The sequence below is a fragment of the Molossus molossus genome, unplaced genomic scaffold, assembly GCF_014108415.1.
Source record: "Molossus molossus isolate mMolMol1 unplaced genomic scaffold, mMolMol1.p scaffold_m16_p_11, whole genome shotgun sequence".
In the NCBI taxonomy this organism is placed as follows: domain Eukaryota; kingdom Metazoa; phylum Chordata; class Mammalia; order Chiroptera; family Molossidae; genus Molossus; species Molossus molossus.
The window spans coordinates 75,096,340-75,118,107 of record NW_023425346.1 but is presented as its reverse complement, the minus strand read 5'-3'; the positions used below and the strand labels follow the sequence as shown (position 1 = coordinate 75,118,107).

Below are 21,768 nucleotides of genomic sequence, written 5' to 3'. Positions count from 1 at the left end.
AAATAGAGGAAGATATAAAAAAGTGGAAGCACATACCCTGTTCATGGATTGGAAGAATTAACATCATTAAAATGTCCATACTACCCAAAGCAATCTATAGATTCAATGCAATCCCCATCAAAATACCAACAATATATTTCATAGAACTAGAAGAAATACTTGAAAAGTTCAGATGGAACCAAAAAAGACCCCAAATAGCCACAGCAATCTTGAAAAAGAAGGACAAAGTAGTTGGGATCACAATACCAGATATCAGGTTATACTACAAAGCGACTGTAACCAAAACAGCCTGGTACTGGCACAAGAACAGGCATATAGACCAGTGGAACAGAAGTGAAAGCCCAGAAATGGACCCAAGGCAATACGCTCAATTAATATTTGACAAAGGTGGCAAGAGCATACAGTGGAGTAAAGACAGCCTCTTTAATAAATGGTGTTGGGAAAATTGGACAGCTACATGCAAAAAAATGAAACTAGATCATCAACTTACACCATACACAAAAATAAACTCAAAATGGATAAAAGACTTAAATGTGACCTGTGAATCCATAAAAATTCTAGAAGAAAATGTAGGCAACAAAATTTCGTACATCGTACGCAGCAGAATTTTCACTGATACATCACCTAAGGCAACAGAAACAAAGAAAAAAATGAACACATGGGACTACATCAAACTAAAAAGCTTCTGCACAGCAAAAGAAACAACCATCAAAATGGAAAGGCAACCCACTGTATGGGAGAGCATAATTGCCAATGATACATCAGATAAGGGGTTAATTTCCAAAATATATAGAGTGCTCATACAACTCAACAAAAGGAAGACAAAGAACCCAATTAAAAAATGGGCAGAGGAGCTGAATAGACACCTCTCCAAACAGGACATACAAATGGCCAAGAGACATATGAAGAAATGCTCAACATCACTAATCATCAGAGAGATGCAAATTAAAACAACAATGAGGTATCACTTCACACCTGTCAGAATGGCCGCCATCAACAAATCATCAAACAACATGTGCTGGCGAGGGTGTGGAGAAAAGGGGACTCTAATACCTCTGGTGGGAATGCAGACTGGTACAGCCACTATGGAAAACAATATGGTGTTACCTCAAAAAATTAAAAATTGAACTTCCATTTGACTCAGTGATCCCGCTTCTAGGAATATACCCTAAGAAGCCTGAAACACCAATCAGGAAGAATATATGTACCCCCATGTTCATAGCAGCACTATTTACAATAGCTAAGATCTGGAAACAGCCCAAGTGTCCATCAGTAGACGAATGGATAAAAAAGCGGTGGTACATATACACAATGGAGTACTATGCAGCTGTAAGAAAGAAGGATCTCTTATCCTTTGAGACGACATGGAGGGACCTGGAAAGTATTATCCTAAGTGAAATAAGCCAAGCAGAAAAAGACAAATACCACATGATCTCACTTATATACGGAATGTAATGAACATAACTGTCTGAGGAATACGGTAGACCCAGAAACATGGAAGTAGGGCACAGACTGACATCCCTCAGAAGAGGGGGTCGGGGGGTGGGAAGAGATAAACCACAGAACTGATATGCATGTATGCATGTCCAATGGACATGGACAACTAAGCCAGGGACAGGGTGAGGGTGGGGTGGGGAGGGGGGTGCCAATGGGGTAAAAAAGGTGAAATATCTGTAACAAAAAAAAAAAAAAGATTCATGTACAGGTTGTGATGTAAGTAGAAATTATTTTTTAATTCCATATTTAAGTGCACTAATGCGGTGCTAAGAGACAATATTGTGTTCACTAAAGTGTGAAACTGGTGTTTAAATGCTTTAAAAAAGTAAACATGTGACAGGTACTAATCAGTGAAGTAAATGGTTGGCTATTAATTTTTAAATAGCTATTTTTGTAGTTTTACCCATAATATCAATAGATTATGACTTTTCACCTTGTTTTTTCTAAGATACTGGGAATGGGAGGAATGGATAGAAGGATGGAAAAGGGAAAATTAACCAAGAATATCTGGTGTTAGAATAGGAAAATGATGGTTTGACTAAATCCACATTATACAATAGTAATCATATTCTTGCATCCAAATGATAAGTACTGTGCAGAGAGATATCCTAAAACCAGATAATGTGCCTCACAAAATAATTACACCCTTAAATAAATACAATAATCTACTGTTCTAAAAAGAGCAGAAACATGGAAGGGTAAGGCCTAGAGGGATTAAGGAGAGGCAAGTAACCACACCTTTAGGAGCAGATGGTGTAAGGTAGGTCACAGCATTCCCAGCAGTCTTCCAACACAATCCACTCTAATTGGCTCAACAAGATGGATACCAACTACCTGAAAGATTCCTAGAATTCTGCTGCTATCCTCAAGTCTTCAAGATCTAATCACCACCATAAATAGTTAAGCCTGAGCAACAATCACCAGCAGGTGGTGCCAAATCAAAGCCAGTCCCAGAATGGATTTGGCTAGGCCGGCACCTTGCCACACCCCTCACCCCCTGCAGCTATCTGTGCAGGTTCACCCACTGTTTCACTTATCTAGCAATAAAAGAACCTTATTTTATTCAGCTGAAACTTTTGGACCCATGTAGCATATTATAGCAGAAGAGGGGAAGTTACTATAATATACATTCTGGGGGTGGGTGGGTAGTGACAGCTTGGGCTTATATAAGACTAGTTACAGAAGAATTAAAAACATTTTTTTTTTTTGCTTTATGCCATACTTCATTAATATAAACTCAAATAAAGTTTAAAAATAATCAGGAAATCATAAACAAGAATGCAGTGTACAAAAAATTCAAACTAATCAAGACTTTAAATAATTAAATATGAACACAATTACTGCTCTAGGCTTTCCCACATGACTCTACTAATGAACCATAATCTTCAACAAGATAAAAGGATGTATTATCAATGATCCCCTTGAAGAAAGTTAAAGAATCTATAGCTCTTTTGTCTTTAGAGCATAAGACATGGGGACTATACTCATAATGTGAAACAAATCTCCATACCTCTTCCCGAATGTAAAATATATCTAAATTTATATATATAAATTTCTCTAAATTCCTTTAAGAATCACCTCAAATTTTCCAGTTTTTCCAGGTAGAGACTTTATGGCAAATACACTCCCCTCCATCTCCATCCTATCCCCACCACCACCAGATTTTAGTACTGCTTATATGTTATACCTGTCAAGATCTGATGACTGTATGTTATGTATTCATCTGAACAGAACCACTACACTTAGTTACAGGCTATCATCAACCAATTCATTCTCTTGCTAAAATCAAGTCATCCAATTACTCCTTGACTAATCAAGGCTGTTTTGGCTTTTTCTTTTTTCAAAAGGTACTCAACAGCATAAACAGTTCACTTACAAGAAATGGAAAGGGGCTAATCAGCAGAATTATTGTTTTGCTGCTACAATTTGCAGTATTTAAATTTAGTTGCTGATTGGACTGAAAGTTTTATGATATAGCATATGAAACTACTTTAATACAACTGTGAAGCTGTGTAGCTGTATTATCTTGCCATGGCTATATTGGTCTACTTTGTAGGATAGACAATTAGCTAATTTATTTAAAATAAAGATATGTTAAACATAAGTTTCAGTACACTTTCCCTCACACATTGGTTTTAGAAGCAAAGAAGCATTATTTTTAAAGTCAGCAACTGTGCACACATATGCATGTGTGTTTGTTACATGTGTATAAAAACTACGATTGCTTGGGTTTTTAATCTACATTTATTTTGGCTTCTAAGCAACAATAAACTAAAGAGACATTATTTAATTATTCAATTATTATTTAAGAAAATAAGGATTATCTAAAATAAGTACATGTTTTAAATAAATGTTACCCCTCATATAACGAAACAGTCAAATTATATTTTTAAAAGGGGGAGTATTTCAATTACAAGAATAATTCTGGATGCATACAAACTGTAAAATAAAGTTGTTATCCATTTGTATTGTTACTCTTATCTATATAGAGTTTCTGAGAGAATCTTTAACAAAATGACTAAATACTAAAATCTAAACATTAAACTAAAACCTTGTATTTTATTTAGTCACTAAAAAATAAGAAAGGATGTATGTCGAAACCTTGGAGATGAGATCCAATCTTATAATTTGTTAAACATGAAAATACATGAACAAAAAGGACAAATTTTATTTAATAGGAGGAAGACATGCTTTTAAATGAAAAGTTTGGCTTTTTGAAAACTTTAAAATATAACCAAACTCTTTATTTATTAAAATAATGCTGTCACTAACCATCAACAAAAACTTACGTATGAAAAGAAAAATATAACACACATATAAGTAGGATTAAGACAATTTCAGAATCTTTTACAAGTGAGCATATACTTTACATAAGTAATACTCTATGGGCATATATTTTTCATGCTAAGACCCATCTAGAAATAAAATTCCATACAGAATTGTAAAATTATACTTCCATCAAATATCTGATGGGACCATTTGACACAGACAAACATTTTAGAGAAGTCTTAATTCCACAAAGGCAATGAGAAGGTATATAAATGCTGGTACAGTCCAAATCAACTATGCTTAATTTCCAAACAAATATGCTACCATTTAAATAATTTAAAAAAAATATTCAATCTGGTTAACTATGCTGAAATTTAAGAAAGCAAATAAAAAGTAAAAATACATTAACAACAGAGAACTAATATTCTTTAAAGATGAATATTTCTCAGAGTAGGCACACCTGCCAACATATTAAAATAAGTAAAATCAACTACAAAAGTGATAAATCAAATGCCATGGTAGACTTGACTTCTGCAGACAGCATTTTCAGCCGTCTTTTGTGGCTTTGTTTGGCGCCATAGTCCTTTAAGTTTTGTCTTCATAAAGCCCTAACTAGTTGTAATCATTTGCAGCCTAATTGTGGACATTTATCTGCTTTTCTTATGCATAGAACATAGCTATTAAAGCTGAATGGTGATGGTGTGAAGTATAGGTTAAATTGGGTGAAATTAAAGCAAATTACTCCGGGATGTGGAAATCTGAAAATAGAAACCACCAATGATTTGCAACCCTCTTGATGATCAGCTTCACAGAACCCTAAACGACAAGAAAACTTACATATTTTAAAGTTAACTAGGTTTTTTTTAAAAAAAATAATAATATGTATAAATGTATTTTTAACTACATGCACTTCTTAGTTATGGTGGAAAGAGTATTTGTTTAACTCAGCTGCAATGTTAAAAAGAGCTCTCAGGTTTCTATTTTAAATAGTACAGTTCATTTCTTAAATAAGATTTCCTTTCCATCATATACTTTTTTACCTATAAGAATTCATCCAACTATATCAAACACAATAGTATACACATCATAAATTATTTTGCTACTAAGTTTTAACCCTCAATAAAAGTATTAATAATACTGGAGATAATGTAACACTGAAGTTATAGTAAAAGCAAATTAAAAATGTAAACATGACTGTTTTGTGTATATATATATATGCCTTTTATATATGTCATAGTGATATATATATGACTAATATACAGAAAATAGAGTCCTAGCATTAATGTAAAACATTAAAATACAAGAATTTTATTTTCATTTACCTAAAATCTTACCGCTTGACCACCAGATTTGGATAAAGACAATAAAAACATATCCATTTGCACCTTGCATATTCTCTTAGGCAAGAAAACAAAATAGTATAAGAAATTTGGCTAGACCACAATTTAAACCAGCTTACTCTAAAGCTAAAAAAAAAAATTCTAGCAATAAAACTGACATCCTTCTTTTATTGAATGCAATGTAGAAAGTATATTTCAGTATCTGGGGAAAGACAAAATTATATAATATGGCCCACAACTTCAAGGAGCTTATAGTCTAGTTGGAAAAATAAGACAAGCACGTGTAACTAAATCATGGCTATATGAAATAGTACCTAAAAAAGAAAGCTCTGAATTTCAAAGACAGGAAAGAAGGGGCAAAAGGAGAGGAAAAGGGAGTAAAGACCCAGAGGATATTGACCTTAGAGAATAACACTTAGCTAGAGAATAACACTTAACTAGAGGTACAGCAAAGACAAGAGTGAAATGCATAAGGTACATTCAGAGCACAAAAAACAAATCCATCTGAGGAACATTTAGAACAGAAAAGAGAGCACTGAAAAATATACTAATGCTTGATGGTGAAAAGCCACGAGTAGCAGCCAGAAAATGGAATTCCCAAGGAAGATATGAATGTTTTACAAGAGGTAGAAACATAATCAAGTGCAATGACTAACAAGCAGTGACACATTTAATTTCTCAATGTCTATATATCACCAGTAAAAGTGATATGCCAAAGATGTGGTCCTCTGAAATATTAGCAGTATCTCAATACCCTAGGTCCCCTTTCCCTGCCTCATACCAGGATATGAAGGTACTGCTTCTTACCTAATAACTGAATCCTTATGTATCCATTATCTTTGTGTTTCAGAGTCAGCATATTACAAAATGTAATATTCATTATAATATTCAGCTACTGGTAGATTTTTATTTGTGCATATTTTAAAACCTTAACAAAAATATATACTTCTAAGTAAATTGCAATGTTAATAAAAACTTAAGTAGGAAATTTAACAGAATGCACACAATTATTTTCTACTTTGTGAAAAACAGACATTCCCCCCCTCCTCTCTATAGTATGGGACCCAAATGCTTGGACACAGTCAGTATGGGACATAAGAATGGTTGAGAACCACTACTCTTGAAGAAAGAAACTAGGAAAAAAAGACTAGAACAGTCATTTTCAAAAATCTCCCAGGGTGCAGATGATTCCTAGCCCTCTCCATGATTCAGGATCACTAGGGTACTACTTAGAATTCAGTATTTTAAACAAAATGTGTCTGACTCAGGTAATCCCAGGGTTACACTGATCAGCAGATAGAGAGCCCCTTCAAGGAAGTATGACTAAGGCCAGTGATAATACATAAGAGTCTGAACTAAGACACAGTAATAGAAATAGAATGAAGTAGGAAATGAAGGAAGTACTTCTAGAAAAGACCAACAGAAGTTGATGATCGATTATAGCAATAACACATATGAAGTAAATCATTGCATCTAAACAAGAGTATGGATGCCTACCTAGAAAGCTTATCAAAAATTTAGATACTAGAAGACTTCTAACTTAGAATAAAAAAGATTTTCATTTGGAGAACAGAACTTCATTTAACCAAATAAACAAAGACTTTAAAAATAAACAGTACAATATAAAACCTTTAAAACATAGATTTAATAAAGTTTTAGATTTAAACTATGCCTTTTTTTTTTCCATGTAAGACACGCTTAAAATTTGCACTAACGAATACAGAGCACTATGAGGAGGCTTTAATATTATTCTGCTTTATGCCTAATAATCCCACAAAGTAACAGATCAGGTTCACTTTCATGAACAATAAACTTCACCACATATTTAATGAAGATGAAACATTTTTATTATGACTCTAATTATAAAATTTCATCAGAATTATACTGCTTTAACTCATAACAATGGGGTGTTTTTTAAACCAATATTATGAGGTATTTCCATGAAAAGATGATGTTTCTCAATAAAGCATCAAAGTAAATAGGTTCCTCCCAATTTTTAAATGTAAAATTTAACAGGCATTTTTCTCTTCACTCCAAATGAACAGAATTGCAAATAATATTCAAGTTTGACACTGGAATGTACACATTTTTGTTAGCTCCCTTCTGCCCATCTAGATCCTCTTCAAATCCCATTCCCCTCCCAATTATTTCTTAAGGTTTAAGTAGTTTCAGGTTAAATAATTCCATCTGCCCACAGTGAGTGGTCAAGAATTAAGCATGGTCCAAGTAATCTCAAAACCTTTTATTGGGAGGCTAGGAAGACTAAAGAGAACTATCACTCTATTAGACCTGCAGACACCAAAGAGGACTTAGAACCTCTGGAGAGACACAACTGTGGGACTCAAACCCACAACCTGGATATATGCCTGGCCCAGAATCGAACCTGCTACCTTTTGGCATATGGGACAATGCTCCAATAAACTAAGTCACATTGGCTAGGGCTCACATAACATATATTTGATTTAAAAAAAACTTGTATCCAGAATATACAAAGAATCCTTTTAGCTCAAAAAAAGTCAAATAATTCAATTAAGTATAGGCAAAAGAGTTAAATAGATACTTCACCAAAGAAGATATATAGCACATAATAAGATGCTCATCACTAATCATCTGGAAAATAGAAATTAAAGCCACATAAAAAACCCACTAGAATATCTAAAGTTTAAATGACTGACAATATCAAGTGTTGGAGATGATGTGGAGTACCTGGAACTTACATATTGCTGGTGAGAAAACAAAATAGTACAGCCATTTTGGACAACAGTATATGGCAGTGTCTCATAGAGCTAAACCCACACACACACTTATCAAATACTTCAGCAATCCCACTTCTAGGTATTTATAAAAAAAATTTTGAAAAGAATGAAAGAAAGAAACATATTCACACAAAGACTAGTACACAACTATTCATAAGTAAAACTGAAAACCTGAAATTCAAATGTCCATCAATAAATGAATAAACAGATTGTAATAAATCCATACTATTAAAGGCTACAAGGCAACAAAAAAGGACAAAATATTAATACACACAATATGGATGAATCTCAAAAACATTATGCCAGGTTAAAAAAAAAAGTTGAAGAGACTTCCGGTCAAGATGGTGGGTAGGTAAACGCAGTATCGCGTCCTCCCACAACCACATCAAAGTTACAACTAAACTACAGAACAACCTTCATTCAAAACCGCCTGAAATCGAGCTGAATGGAAGATCTACAACTACAGAATAAAAGCAGCAGCCACATCGAGACTGGTAGGAGGGGTAGAGGCAGATGGGCTGGTCCCACACCCGAGTGTGGCAAATAAAAACCAGGAGGACACCTTGGCTGGGAAGGTCCTTCCTGAGGACTGAGGGGGTCCCCGTCCCACACCAGGTGCCCCGCTCAGGGTTCAAGTGCCAGGAAGAGAATCCCCATCACTTCTGGCTGGAAAAACCAGCAAGAATTGAGGCTCAGGGAGGCTGAAGCGGCTGGAGCCCCAGGCAGCTCCTTAAAGGGCCCGCGCACGAACTTATCGGACTCTCTCCCTCTAAGCTTAGAAGGGAGGCAGCTCCCGGGCGCCAGAGACATACAGGGAAGAACTGAGCTGTTTGGCACTGGGGCGAGGGCTGGGGAGGGGGCTTTCTCCGGGACAGACGTGCTGTCAGAGACCTTTGTTCCTTTGGTGAGCCCTTCCCTGGGGCGTCAGACAGTGGCCATATCTGGGACTCCAGCAACCTGGCTCATACTGTTTGCCCCGCCCTGGTGATTCCGTGAGGCCCTGCCCCACCCCACCCAACTTTCAGACCCACCCAAGCTGTTGCCACTTGCTTCACCATAGGATTGGCCTGTCTTGGATCCTGCTTCAGGTTTTTCCTAAATTCTTTCAAACCATCAGCATCTGGTCTCAGCTAACCCCATACCACTCGTTAAGTAATACACAGAAACAAACACAGGGAGGCAGCCAAAATGAGGAGACAAAGAAACAGGTCCCAAATGAAAGAACAGAACAAAACCCCAAGAAAAGAACTAAGCGAAATGGAGATAAGCAACCTAACAGATGCTGAGTTCAAAATACTGCTTATAAGGATGCTCAGTGAACTTAGTGAGGGCCTCAAGAGCATTAAAAAGGACCTGTCAGAAATGATGGATGCACAGTTAGAAACAAAGGAGGCTTTAACTGGAATAAAGAATAATTTACACAGATTCAATAGTAGAGTATGTAAATCCAAGAAGCAAACCATTAATTTGGAATATAAGGAAGCAAAAAACGCCCAATCAGAACAGCAAAAAGAAAAAGGAATAAAAAAAAATGAGATAGTGTAAGGAGCCTCTGGGACAACTTCAAGTGCGCCAACATTCGCATCTTGGGGGTGCTGGAAGGAGAAGAGAGAGAACAAGAAATTGAAAACTTGTTTGAAACAATAATGGCAGAAAACTTTCTTAACTTGGTGAAGGAAACAGACATACAAGTCCAGGAAGCACAGAGAGTCCCAAACAAGATGAACCCAAAGAGGTCCACACCAAACACATCATCATCAAAGTGCAAAAGGTTCACAACAAAGAGAGAATCTTAAAAGCAGCAGAGAAAAGTAGTTAGTTACCTACAAGGGAGTTCCCATAAGGCTGTCAGCTGATTTCTCAAAAGAAACTTTGCAGGCCAGAAGGGAGTGGCAAGAAATATTCAGAGTGATGAAAAGCAAGAATCTACAACCAAGATTACTCTATCCTGAAAAGCTGTCATTTAGAATCGATGGCCAGATAAAGAGTTTCCCAGACAAGAAAAAGTTAAAGGAGTTCATCACCACCAAACTGTTATTATATGAAATGATGAAGGTTCTTTTTGAAGAAAAAGATAAAATATATGAACAAACAAAATGGCAATGAATACATATCTATCGACAATGGAATCTACAAACAAAATGAACAGGCAGAACAGAAACATTCTCATAGATACAGAGAACATTTTGTTGGTTGCCAGATGGGAGGGGGTTGGGGGAATGGGTGAAAAACGTGGAGGGATTAAGAAGTACAAATTCATTGCTAGACTGATAAACCTCAAAGGGAAAGGGGTTGGGGGCTAGAAAGAAATAAACCAAAGAACTTATATGCATAACCAATGGACACAGACAATAGTATGGGAAAAGGTGGGAGGGGGGCAGGACAGGGGAGGCGGGGGTCAATGGGGGAAAAATGAGGACCATCTATAATACATACAACAATAAAGATTTTTAAAAAAATAAAAAATAAAAAAGTTGAACACAAAAGACTACATACCACATGATACTCTATGAAATTCTAAAACTGACAAAGCTATAAATGATAGCAAACAGGTTAGCGGTTGCCAGAAGACCAGGTTGCGGGAGGGGATTAACAGCAAGAGATATGAGGAAGCATTTTAGGATAATTAAAACATTGTATTTAGCCCAGCTGGGGTGGTTCAGTGGTTGAGCATCAACTCATGCACCAAGAGGTCACTGGTTCAATTGCCGGTCAGGGCACATACCCAGGTTGTAGGCCTGATGCCCAGTGGGGGGATTCAGGAGGTGGCCAATCAATGTTCTTTTTCATCAATGTTTCTAGCTCTCTCTCCCTCTCCTTTCCTCTCTCTCTAAAAAAATCAATAATGAAAAATCATTTAAAAAAACAAACATTGTATTTATTGCCCTGCCGGTGTGACTCAGTGGATTAAGCGTTGTCCTATAGACTGAGAAGTCCCAGTTCAACTCCTGGTCAGGGTCAGGGCACATGCCCAGGGTTGCAGACTTGATATCATGCAAGAGGCAGCCAACTGATGTTTCTCTCTCACACTGTTTCCTTTCTCTCCCTTTTTCTCACTCTCTAAAAAAAACAATGAAAACATAAAAAACAAATAGCCCAGCTGGTGTGGCTCAGTGGTTGAGCGTCGGCTCATGTACCAAGAGGTCACCAGTTCGATTCCCAGTCAGGGCACATGCCCAGGTTGTGGGCCCGATCCCCAGGGCATGTAGGAGGCGACCAACTGATGTTCTCTCTCATGGATGTTTCTCTCTCTAAAAATCAATAAAGAAAAAAAAATTAAAAAACAAACAGTATTTATTGATTGTGATAGTAGATATATAATTATAAAGAAAATTCATCTTAAAAATGGATGACATTACTGCATGTAAATTATAGCTCAATAATGTTTGGGGAAAAGTTCATATCTAAAAAAATTTATATTTAAAATTATCTGTGATAAGGTTTCACACTTGATTACTGAAGCTCAACATTGTAGGGTTTTAGGAAATTAACTAAGATTGACTTTCACCTATTTTCAAATCTTAATATGGGAGAACAGCCATCAAATGATTTGCCATCAATTCATTTTGACTTTCAAAAATTATTCTGGTCTCAGGTTTCTAGAGGAAAAAACTGAAAGGTGTTAATAATTTTAGTTAGTTAAAATAGCAGAAGAAAAACTGTAACAAATATCAATTTAAAATATCTACCGTCATAAATAATGAATAATGAAAATCTGAAGGGTACAGTTTGCTGGGGGGGGGGGGGGGGGGGAGCAGCATGCTACTATTCCTAATGATTTAGCAACTTTCCTAGATTCCCTTGGCTGTGATTTTGGAGCTTTTCTAAACTCCTTAAGACACAGTACTTAATATATTAAAAACTGAATATTTCACCAAGATAAGGCCCTAGACCTAGAGAGATAAAGAGCTTCTTATCACAAAGGGGGGGGGGGGTGTATGAAAACAAAGAATGTTTTTGCAACAACTTTATTTTCAAAAGGAACCACTTTGTTTTCTATGTCAAACTCATCAATGCAGTATTTTGTTTTTCAAAAGATTTCCTCAATGAAGCAGTTAATTTCTGTATTATTTAGTTCACTGTATTTTTACAAGCACTAGGCTGAGCAAACCATGATTGAGAGAAGCCATCTTATGCACATTGCTGTTGTCCCACATCATTCAGAACAAACCTTTTTAGATCGTTAACTACCACAGGAGTGCTGATTACACAGGCACCAGCAATTTCCTAACCAATGACCACCTGAACAATGATGTGTTCAGCTTCTCAGACCCTGCAGCCTTTCAAAGGTGAATCATTTCACAGTTTGGAACTAGATCTCCATAGCAACTTCCCTTTGAGGGTTTTAGAATCACCATCCAGTAATTCTATGATCATCAAGCTCAACCATTCCCAATGGTTCTTTTCACAGCAGATGGAAAAGGAAGCCTTGAAATTTTACAGTCTATTTCAAGCAATTCATCTGGCAGCCTATTAGAATTCAAAATATTTCGACCTTCAATCACAAAGCATGTTATCTGAAGCTGTGGTGATCTCAAGTCAAGACAAGCAGACGTTTTAGTCTAATCATCCATGATGAGAAGAGACTGACAAAAACTCTTAATTCAACCACCATCAAAATGCTTATTTTAACTGCATGAAAGTCTTTCAACAGGCAATGAAAACACACCATGTACCATTTTATCACAACCGTCTGTTAAAAGAAAATATGAATTCTGAATATTGACATGGATCTCTGTGCTTCTTAGACTGCTTGGAACAAATATGTTTCTTAAAAGTCAGCATAAATCAAATTTAAGTGCACTATTATTCTCTGCTTGCAAAAGCCAGAACCGTAAGCAAATGGCAATAGACTTTTGATAAAATCAGACAGTTTAATAAAATCAAGAACATTTGGATCGCTTAAATTTTGGGCAAACCCTGACATGCTTAATCAGAAAATAACAATTCCTTGGGAAATTAATACTAATTAAGAGGGAAAGGCAGACCTTAAACAAAAATCTTAATTTATAAAAAGTGATCGACTTTTCCCCAACTCAACTAATTCTCTAATGGTTTCAAAATATACTAACCCTCTTTCTTTAAAATATTGGATTTAACCACATAAAAATGCTGTACATTTCAAACTGCTAATAAATACACATAAGAAGTTTTTATCAAAACCCTTTCATACTTGAAAATTGAAATATGTGTAATAATTCATTAAATAATTTTAAGAATTATACATATAAACCAAATATAGGTATTTATTTCAGTATTTCTTACAGATGTTTAGTGGCATATTACTAATCAAATCAAAGCACAGTTCCCAATGAAGAGCTAAAGTAACTTTAAGAATAAACTAAACACTGGTACAAGACAACTACAATCTATCAATCACTAAATCAATTCAAAGCAGATGATAATTTTTTAAAATATCAGAACGTAAATATTAACTATTTTGGCATAACCTCAAATATAAAATAGAACATGGAAATATACATGGTTTTCTAAATGAGACCACCTAGTATCTTCATATAGTTAATGACTGTTGAACTAAGCCAATTTTAATTTATGAACCCACCTCCTTCCACAAAGGAACACTACAAACAAATAGCAGTTACAAAGCCTCAGTGCTTCGGAAAAAGTAAGATCTAAATTTACTCATTTTATAAGCAAAAAAAATTTTAATACTCTACTTCCTTAACACAAAATTACAGAGACACAGACATACACACACTTTATATGCTCAAACTGTTACTACTTTCTGCATAAATTATGCCAGCTAATTTAAATTGTCTTTACATGAACCTATAAAATAAGTATATTTCCAATCAAATACATATATATTTTATTTTCTGCCTAATATCTTTAACCTAAGCTTTAGCCTGGTTTAAATATCTAATCACAAAAAGAGAGGATAGCAAAATTATTTCATACTGTAGAATCAGTTCCCCAAAACTGTACAAACTAGATAAACTACTGACTTCTGAAAACTAGTACAAATTTTAAAGGAAAAATAAGCAATTTAACAATGATTTCAAAGACAGCAACACTGAACTTTCCTTCTAGGAAATATCCCTTTACTTTCAAAATTTCCACTTCCACCAGGAAGTATAGAAGAGTAGAATAAGAAAGAAGCTGTAACATTAAGCTTTACTTGCCTTATTTTGGATTCATTTAGTTTACCATGTGAGTTATATAACTTAAATTTAAACCAAGAATATTGTTTAAATTAAAAGAATAAGAAGAAAATTATACACACACACACACACACATATATATTATTCATGTACTTTCTATTTTTAACTGTAAATGGTGTTAAAAAAAGAGACAACTCCCAAAATAGAGTCACTTGTGCTAGGCCCCACATTAGCAAACTACGCTTTAACACTTAATCCAATTGCAGTTTCCGCTTCCCAGGAGTATAACCTTAACCAGCCAACATGGAATTACCTGGTCAGGGCTAGAGAGATAATCTGCCCAACAGGCCCCTTCTGTTCCCTTTAGGAGGGCAACCTTGCCAGAAACATACATTCTTTGCTAATAACTTTTTTTCCTGCCCCTTTTCCACCTTTAAAAGCACTTCCTTTTCTATAGTTTGGTGGAGCTCCTTTTTATTTGCTAGTTGAGATGCTGCCCGATTCATGAAAGGTTTAATAACGCCAATTAGACCTTTAAATTTTAGTTGGTTGAAATTTTGTTATTTAACAGTAGTTTATTTTACTCCTGTCCAGAGGGCTAAAACATAACCAAGGGAATTATCAAAGTGCAATTTAATGGCTATAACTTGACATCAAAGTGAAAAAATGCTGACTATTATTACAATACATCAAAGTTTAAACAGTAACTTCTCAAAAGTTTGCATGAGCACTTTCATAAAATCTGAGTTCAGTTTATTACATATTCCAAGCCCACATGCTGAATATTCAGATATGTATCTCTGTTGGCCTATAAGTCTCTTCCAGGGGCACCTATCTTAATTTAGGAATACCTAAAAATTCTTCACTATCAATGATTATGAAGCCTATAAATATGTTTGCTCAATTATCTATAAAACAGACAGAAGCTTATATGGGATGGCCTGACAACAATAAAGGTTATACAGACATTTCTATTGGCAGTAACATTATAATAAACTTCCTAAAACGACATGCCCCATGGAATATAAAGTCCAATTCTGAATTCTGAATTCCATCATTTGTCTTAATCCTTCCATTTAACTGTGAACTTTTAAAGGACAGATATATTATGCATTTGACTAAGCCAGCCCTTAGGTCTTTACATCTAAAATTGCAGGTACTCAATAAATTAAATGTTTATCAATTATTAGGTAGTAGTGATGGCTATAATTAAAAAACTCCATGTTCCTGAAACATTCTGGACTTTTATCTAAACTTACTTTTTAGTTGTCAGTGACAATAGGAAATGAAAAAAGATTAATTTACTGAGAGCTTAATAAAAGAGAAAATATATTTTTTACTTTTATCTCCCCCTTCCCTTTCAAAATGTACAAGAAACCTGTTCCTAACAATAAGCTAATATACAACTACTGAGTTTAGCAGACTAGGGTAAACGTAAGTTTATTTTATAACATATAAAAAAGCAACATACTTTAATCGAAGAACACTGAAGACAGCAGTTACTAGCTAATTAACAACAGCAGAAACAGTTCTCTCAATAAAGAAAAATCTAAAGAGTCCATAATAAAATATACTTTGCTGTAAAGATAAGTCATATGAGATTATTATAATTATAAATGTGTCCATTAAAAAATAAAGATTTTTACTGATTTTTAGAGGGAGAGGAAAGGAGAAAGAGAAACATTAATGTGAGAACAAAACATCAATCAGCTGCCTCCTGCACGACCCCTACTGAGAATCAAGCCAGCAACCCAGGCATGTGCCTTGACCATGAATCAAACCAGCAACCTCTCGGTGCATGGGATGATGCTCAAACAAGTGAGCCAGACTGGCCAGGGCAAATGTGTCCATTTTTATTTTTTATCAATAACTATGCCTACATTTTTATTGTAAAATACTGGGAACATGTAAGTAAAACCAGACTCCTCAGTTTTAAGTCCAGCATCAGAAATTCAGCCATATAATCAGAATACAAATATGGCATGTGTGTTAATGCTCTGTTTCTTTAATATAGCAACAGTGTAGTTACCACAGTACTTGACCTCTGACTAGGGCAGCAATCTAAAAGAAAACACCTCTACTAAATGTGTTATTCCTCAGATAGGACAGCAGGATGTAGTATAATGGCTAAAACCTCTTTTCTAAAGACAGTAATACTTCTTCCATGATTCTAAGTCTCCAATACTCCGTGAACACAAAACTTCCGGAGCACTCTTTTCCATTAGAGTATCTAGCCTTGAATGAATATTAAAGTATAAAATTGCAAGTTAACACTAGAATTGTGGAATACATAATTTGATCCTGGCAATCTGGGAAAAGATACAAATCTAAAATGCTAAAAGTATTTAAAAGGTATTCGCATAAATGCTAAAGCCTTAAAAATAAACAAATATTGAGTACCCCGGGGAAGATTTTCCTATGCACTTGGAGGATTAGGTCTGCTTTGCCACAATTTCCTGGAGTGTGTGAATGAGCCCGTTTACCAGTGAACTAGATCCCTGCTACCTGCTTCTGCTTCCCAGATAGATGAGAACAAGTATGTACAAAATCTGATTTACAAAATGGAGATAAGCAATTCATCAGATGTAGAGTTCAGAGGTTGCTCAAGGAACCGGTGAGACATTCAAGGGACTTAGTGAGACCTTCAAGGAACTTAGGACATCAACAACATAAAAAAGGACCAGTCAGAAACGAAGGATGCACCAACTGAAATAAAGAATAATTTACAGGGAATCAATAGTAGAGTGGGTAAAGCCAAGAAGCAAACCATTAATTTGGAATATAAGGAAGCAAAAAACACCCAATCGGAACAACAACAAAAAAAGAATCCCAAAAAATGAGGATAGTGTAAGAAGCCTCTGGGACAACTTCAAGCATACCAACATTCACATCACAGGGGTGCCAGAAGGAGAAGAGAGAGAACAAGAAACTGAAAACCTATTTGAAACAATAGTGACAGAAAATTTCCCTAACTTGGTGAAGGAAACAGACATACAAGTCCAAGAAGCACAGAGAGTCCCAAACAAGATGAACCCAAAGAAGTCCACACCAAGACACATCATCATCAAAATGCCAAAGGTTAAAGACAAAGAGAGAATCTTAAAAGCAGCAAGAGAAAAGCAGTTTGTTACCTACAAAGGAGCTCCTATAAGACTGTCAGCTGATTTCTCAAAAGAAACTTTGCAGGCCAGAAAGGAATGGCAAGAGATATTCAAGGTGATGAAAAGCAAGAACCTACAACCAAGATTACTCTATCCTGCAAAGCTATCATTTAGAATCGATGGCCATATAAAGAGTTTCCCAGACAAGAAAAAGCTAAAGGAGTTCATCACCACCAAACCAGTATTATATGAAATGTTGAAGGGTCTTCTTGAAGGAGAACAACAAAAATATGAACAATAAAATGGCAATGAATACATATCTATCAACAATTGAATCTACAAACAAAATGAGCAAGCAGAACAGAAAGAGACTCATAGAGAACTTCTTGTTGGTTGCCAGATGGGCAGGGGTTGGGGGGGAGGGGTGAAAAGATAAATTAAGAAGTACAAATTGGTTGTTAGACTAATGAACCTCAAAGGGAAGGGGGAGGGAGGGCAGGATGTGATAAACCAAGGAACTTCTATGCATATATGCACAACCAATGGACATTGACAACAGTGTGGGAAAGGCATAAGTAAAGCAGGGTTGGGGAGGAGAGGGGTCAGTGGGGGGAAAAGGGGGGACATTTGTAATATATTCAAGAATAAAGATAAGTCAAAACACACACACACACACACACAACCCCACAAATAATAACAGCATGTTTTGGCTAAGGAGGCAGCTTACTAACTAGTAACAAAAGCCTTTAACATGTGTACACCCTTTGACTCAGTAATTTCTACTTTTATAAATTTAGCCTAAGAAAAAAAAAGTCAGGCAAGCGAACAATGGTGCATATAAGGTATGGACAAGGAGGTTTGTGACATCACTCACCCACTCATTCAACAAATACTGAGAAACACCCATGTGACACTGTCACAGAACTTATATCCTAGTAAGGAGAAATTGATAATAAACAAGAAAGAGATAATTGGCTCATACTGAACCAGAAAGAATGATGAAAAGGGAGCAACTGACAACATAGAGGTCACTGGTGACCTAGACAATGAGCATTCTTAAATGTTCTTTTGGTGGTGAAGACTCATTGGAGTAGGTTAAAACAAAAAGGAATGGAATATGAAAAAGTGAAGATAGTATAAACAACTTTTCAATTTCGTTGTGAAGGAGAACAGAGAAAAGCAGCAGTAGCTGAAGGGGGTCATTACATCATGTGTGCATGGTCATGAGAACAAATCAATAGAGAGGAAACATGATACAGAAATGAGAGGGCATTACAGCAAGATCACAGTCCTATGTGAGAGGGAAGCAACTTTAATGTGCAAGTGAAGGGGTTGGCCGTGGCAGGAACAATTCACCTTTTACACTAAGAGGGAAGGTAGAGTTTATGATACAGGTGGATGTAGGATGAAAGAACTCAAAAACACCAGGCCCCACTCGGCTTCAGGTCCCTTGCATCTGCTGTTGCCTCTATGTCCAAATATTTACATGATTTGATCCCTCACCTCCTTCAGTTCTTGACTCAAATGTTAACTTTTCAGTGAAGTTTCTCCTTGTGTGTTCAAAATTGCACCCCAACACTTACAATCCTCTTTGCCTACTTTATTTTTCTTAGTATTACCATCAAATATACCACGTATTTTATTTTTAAAATTAAAACCTTTTATTGTCTATAACAAAGCTCTAAAGATACCATTAAAGAATACTCTGACATCTCTAATAAACTGGGATACCACTTCAACAAAAAGAAAAAACATTAATCTTTGCCAACATGACTATTACATCTGCACATAACTTATTCTCAGGAAAATCTAAACAAGTTTATTTAACCGTCATCAGTTCTGAGGGAGGAATTAGTTATAATGCTTCGGCATACCAAGATTATAGGTTAGCAGAAAGTACATCACTGTCAGAATAAACTGGCCAGTGGCAGTCAGACTTGATAATCTAATCATCATCTGTGCAACAGTGAGCTGGAACTGAGACCAGGAGAGTCCAGTCTTTAAGGGTTTCTTCAGATATTTAGGAAGCATGCACTAGAACAGAGAAAACAGGGTGAGAGGCATATGATCTAGGTTGGGGAAGAGACTCCCAACCTGAAATTATAATTACATCATATAGCCGATTAATGGTCCTTATCTTTCTATAGTTCCTCTTAGGTACACCAAACAGCTATTATATGCCTCTATTTAATGTTAACGAAGCTTTTCATTGATGTAGAGAAAAAAGAACTGGTAGCACTGTGATGTATAAGAGGACTGCCCCCCCCAAAAAAGGAAAAAATGGTTTTGATCTGGATACTACCACTTACAAGTTGCATGTTAGGTAAGTCAAACTCTAAGTCTCAGTTTTCCTCATCTGTAAAATGTAGATAATAGTAGCACTTTTCTTAGGATTGTTCGAAAGATTAAATATGATTCACATGAAAGACCTAGCACAGTCCTGACCCCAAATGGGACTCAATAAATAGTACTCAGTAAATCTTCCCACTAATACTACCAGAAATGGCCCGGCCGGTGTGGCTCAGTGGAGGGAACTCGTCCCATGGACTGAGAGGTCCTGGTTCAGTTCCCAGTCAGGGCACATGCCCGGGGTTGCAGGCTAGATCCCCAGTGTGGGGAGTGCAGGAGGCAGCCAATTGATGTAGCTCTCTCACATCAACATTTCTCTCTCTCTCTCTCAAAAATCAATTAAAAAATTTAAAAAAAAGAAATACTACCAAAAATGTTCATGTCTCCAGGGAGAGGAAATTTAACTTTGATTTCCATATCAAGATGACCAATAGAAAAAATAAGGAATTTCAGAGGAACATGGGGATATTCTCTGATCCAATTTTTTTCCTCTTTTCTTCCCAACTAGTAGGCTACAGTCAAATGCAACTAAAGAAGGAAAATCCAGCCTGGTTCCATGCTAACTAGTCAGATGTCCATAGGATCAAAGCAAAAAATTTCAAGAATTCAAAGTTGGTATGTTCTATAAACTACACTATAAACACATAGGTAATTTGCCCTGGCCGGTTTGGCTCAGCGGTTAGAGCGTCGGCCTGCGGTCCTGAGAGACCCGGGTTCGGTTCCCGCTAAGGGCGCGTACCTCGGTTGCAGTTTGTCCCCGGACCTGGTCCGTTGTGCGAGTGGCAGCCACTCGATGTGTTCCTTTCACATCGATGTTTCTCTCTCTCTCTCTCTCTCTGTTCCTCTCTCTCCCTCCCACTCTACCTGAACAAAAAATGGAAAAATGTCCTCGGGTGAGGATAAAAAAAAATAATAAAAAAAATTAAAAAAAATAAACACATAGGTAATTACACTATAAATACATTATACGTTATAAAATAGACTACTACTATTTTTGCTTTATACAGTTATCTTTTAGAGCAGAGATGCACCAGTTATAGCTCATGGGCCAAATCTATCCCAATGCCCTATTTTTGAAAGTTTTATTGGAACACGGCCATTTCCATATTTCACATTACAATGGCAGCACTGAATAGAAGCAAAAGACTATATAGCTCTCAAAAGTTTAAAATATTTACTACTTAGTCCTTTATATAAAAAGTTTGCTGACCTTTGATTCAGAGAAAATAAAAATAAGAAATTACTTTTTCCCGTTTCCAGTGGTCTTTGTATAGATCAGCTTTATGTAGATCATATTCTTTCTGCCTAAAGAACTTGCTTTAACACTTCTTATAGAGTAGGTCTGTTGGCAATGAATGCTTAGTTTTTCTTTGTCTAAGAAAAACTATTTCTCTTCTTTTTTTGAAAGATATTTTCATTGGGTACAGTATATATTTCTCAAAGCTGGAGGTTTTTGATTTTTTGGGGGGTTTTTCTCCATTCAGCATTTTAAAAAGGTAATTCCACTGTCTTTGGGCTCCCATACTTTCTGATGAAAAGTCAGCTAATGGAAACCTATCTCCATATAGACCAGAGGAACAGAACAGAAAACCCAGAAATGGACCCAAGACAATATGCTCAATTAATATTTGACAAAGGAGGCAAGAGCACACAATGGAGTAAAGACAGCCTCTTTAATAAATGGTGTTGGGAAAATTGGACAGCTACATGCAAAAAAATGAAACTAGACCATCAACTTATACCATACACAAAAAATAAACTCAAAATGGATAAAAGACTTAAATGTGACCTGTGAATCCATAAAAATCCTAGAAGAAAATGTAGGCAACAAAGT

At 35.9% G+C, this 21,768-nt stretch overlaps 1 protein-coding gene across 6 annotated transcripts in view; it reads right to left on the bottom strand.

Moving 5' to 3' along the window:
* The window catches only part of OLA1 (Obg like ATPase 1), a 154,538-nt gene that overhangs the window by 84,744 nt on the left and 48,026 nt on the right, over positions 1-21,768 (bottom strand). For 2 of the 6 annotated variants that reach the window (XM_036254633.1, XM_036254634.1), the window contains one exon: positions 19,460-19,619. The exons of 2 other annotated variants lie outside the window; for them this stretch is intronic. In XM_036254633.1, coding sequence (XP_036110526.1) covers positions 19,460-19,616 — 157 coding nt within the window. In that variant the 5' untranslated portion in view covers positions 19,617-19,619. Of the gene's footprint in view, positions 1-19,459; positions 19,620-21,723; positions 21,757-21,768 lie in introns of those variants that run through there. 2 more of the 6 variants (XM_036254631.1, XM_036254637.1) reach the window with 2 other exon arrangements.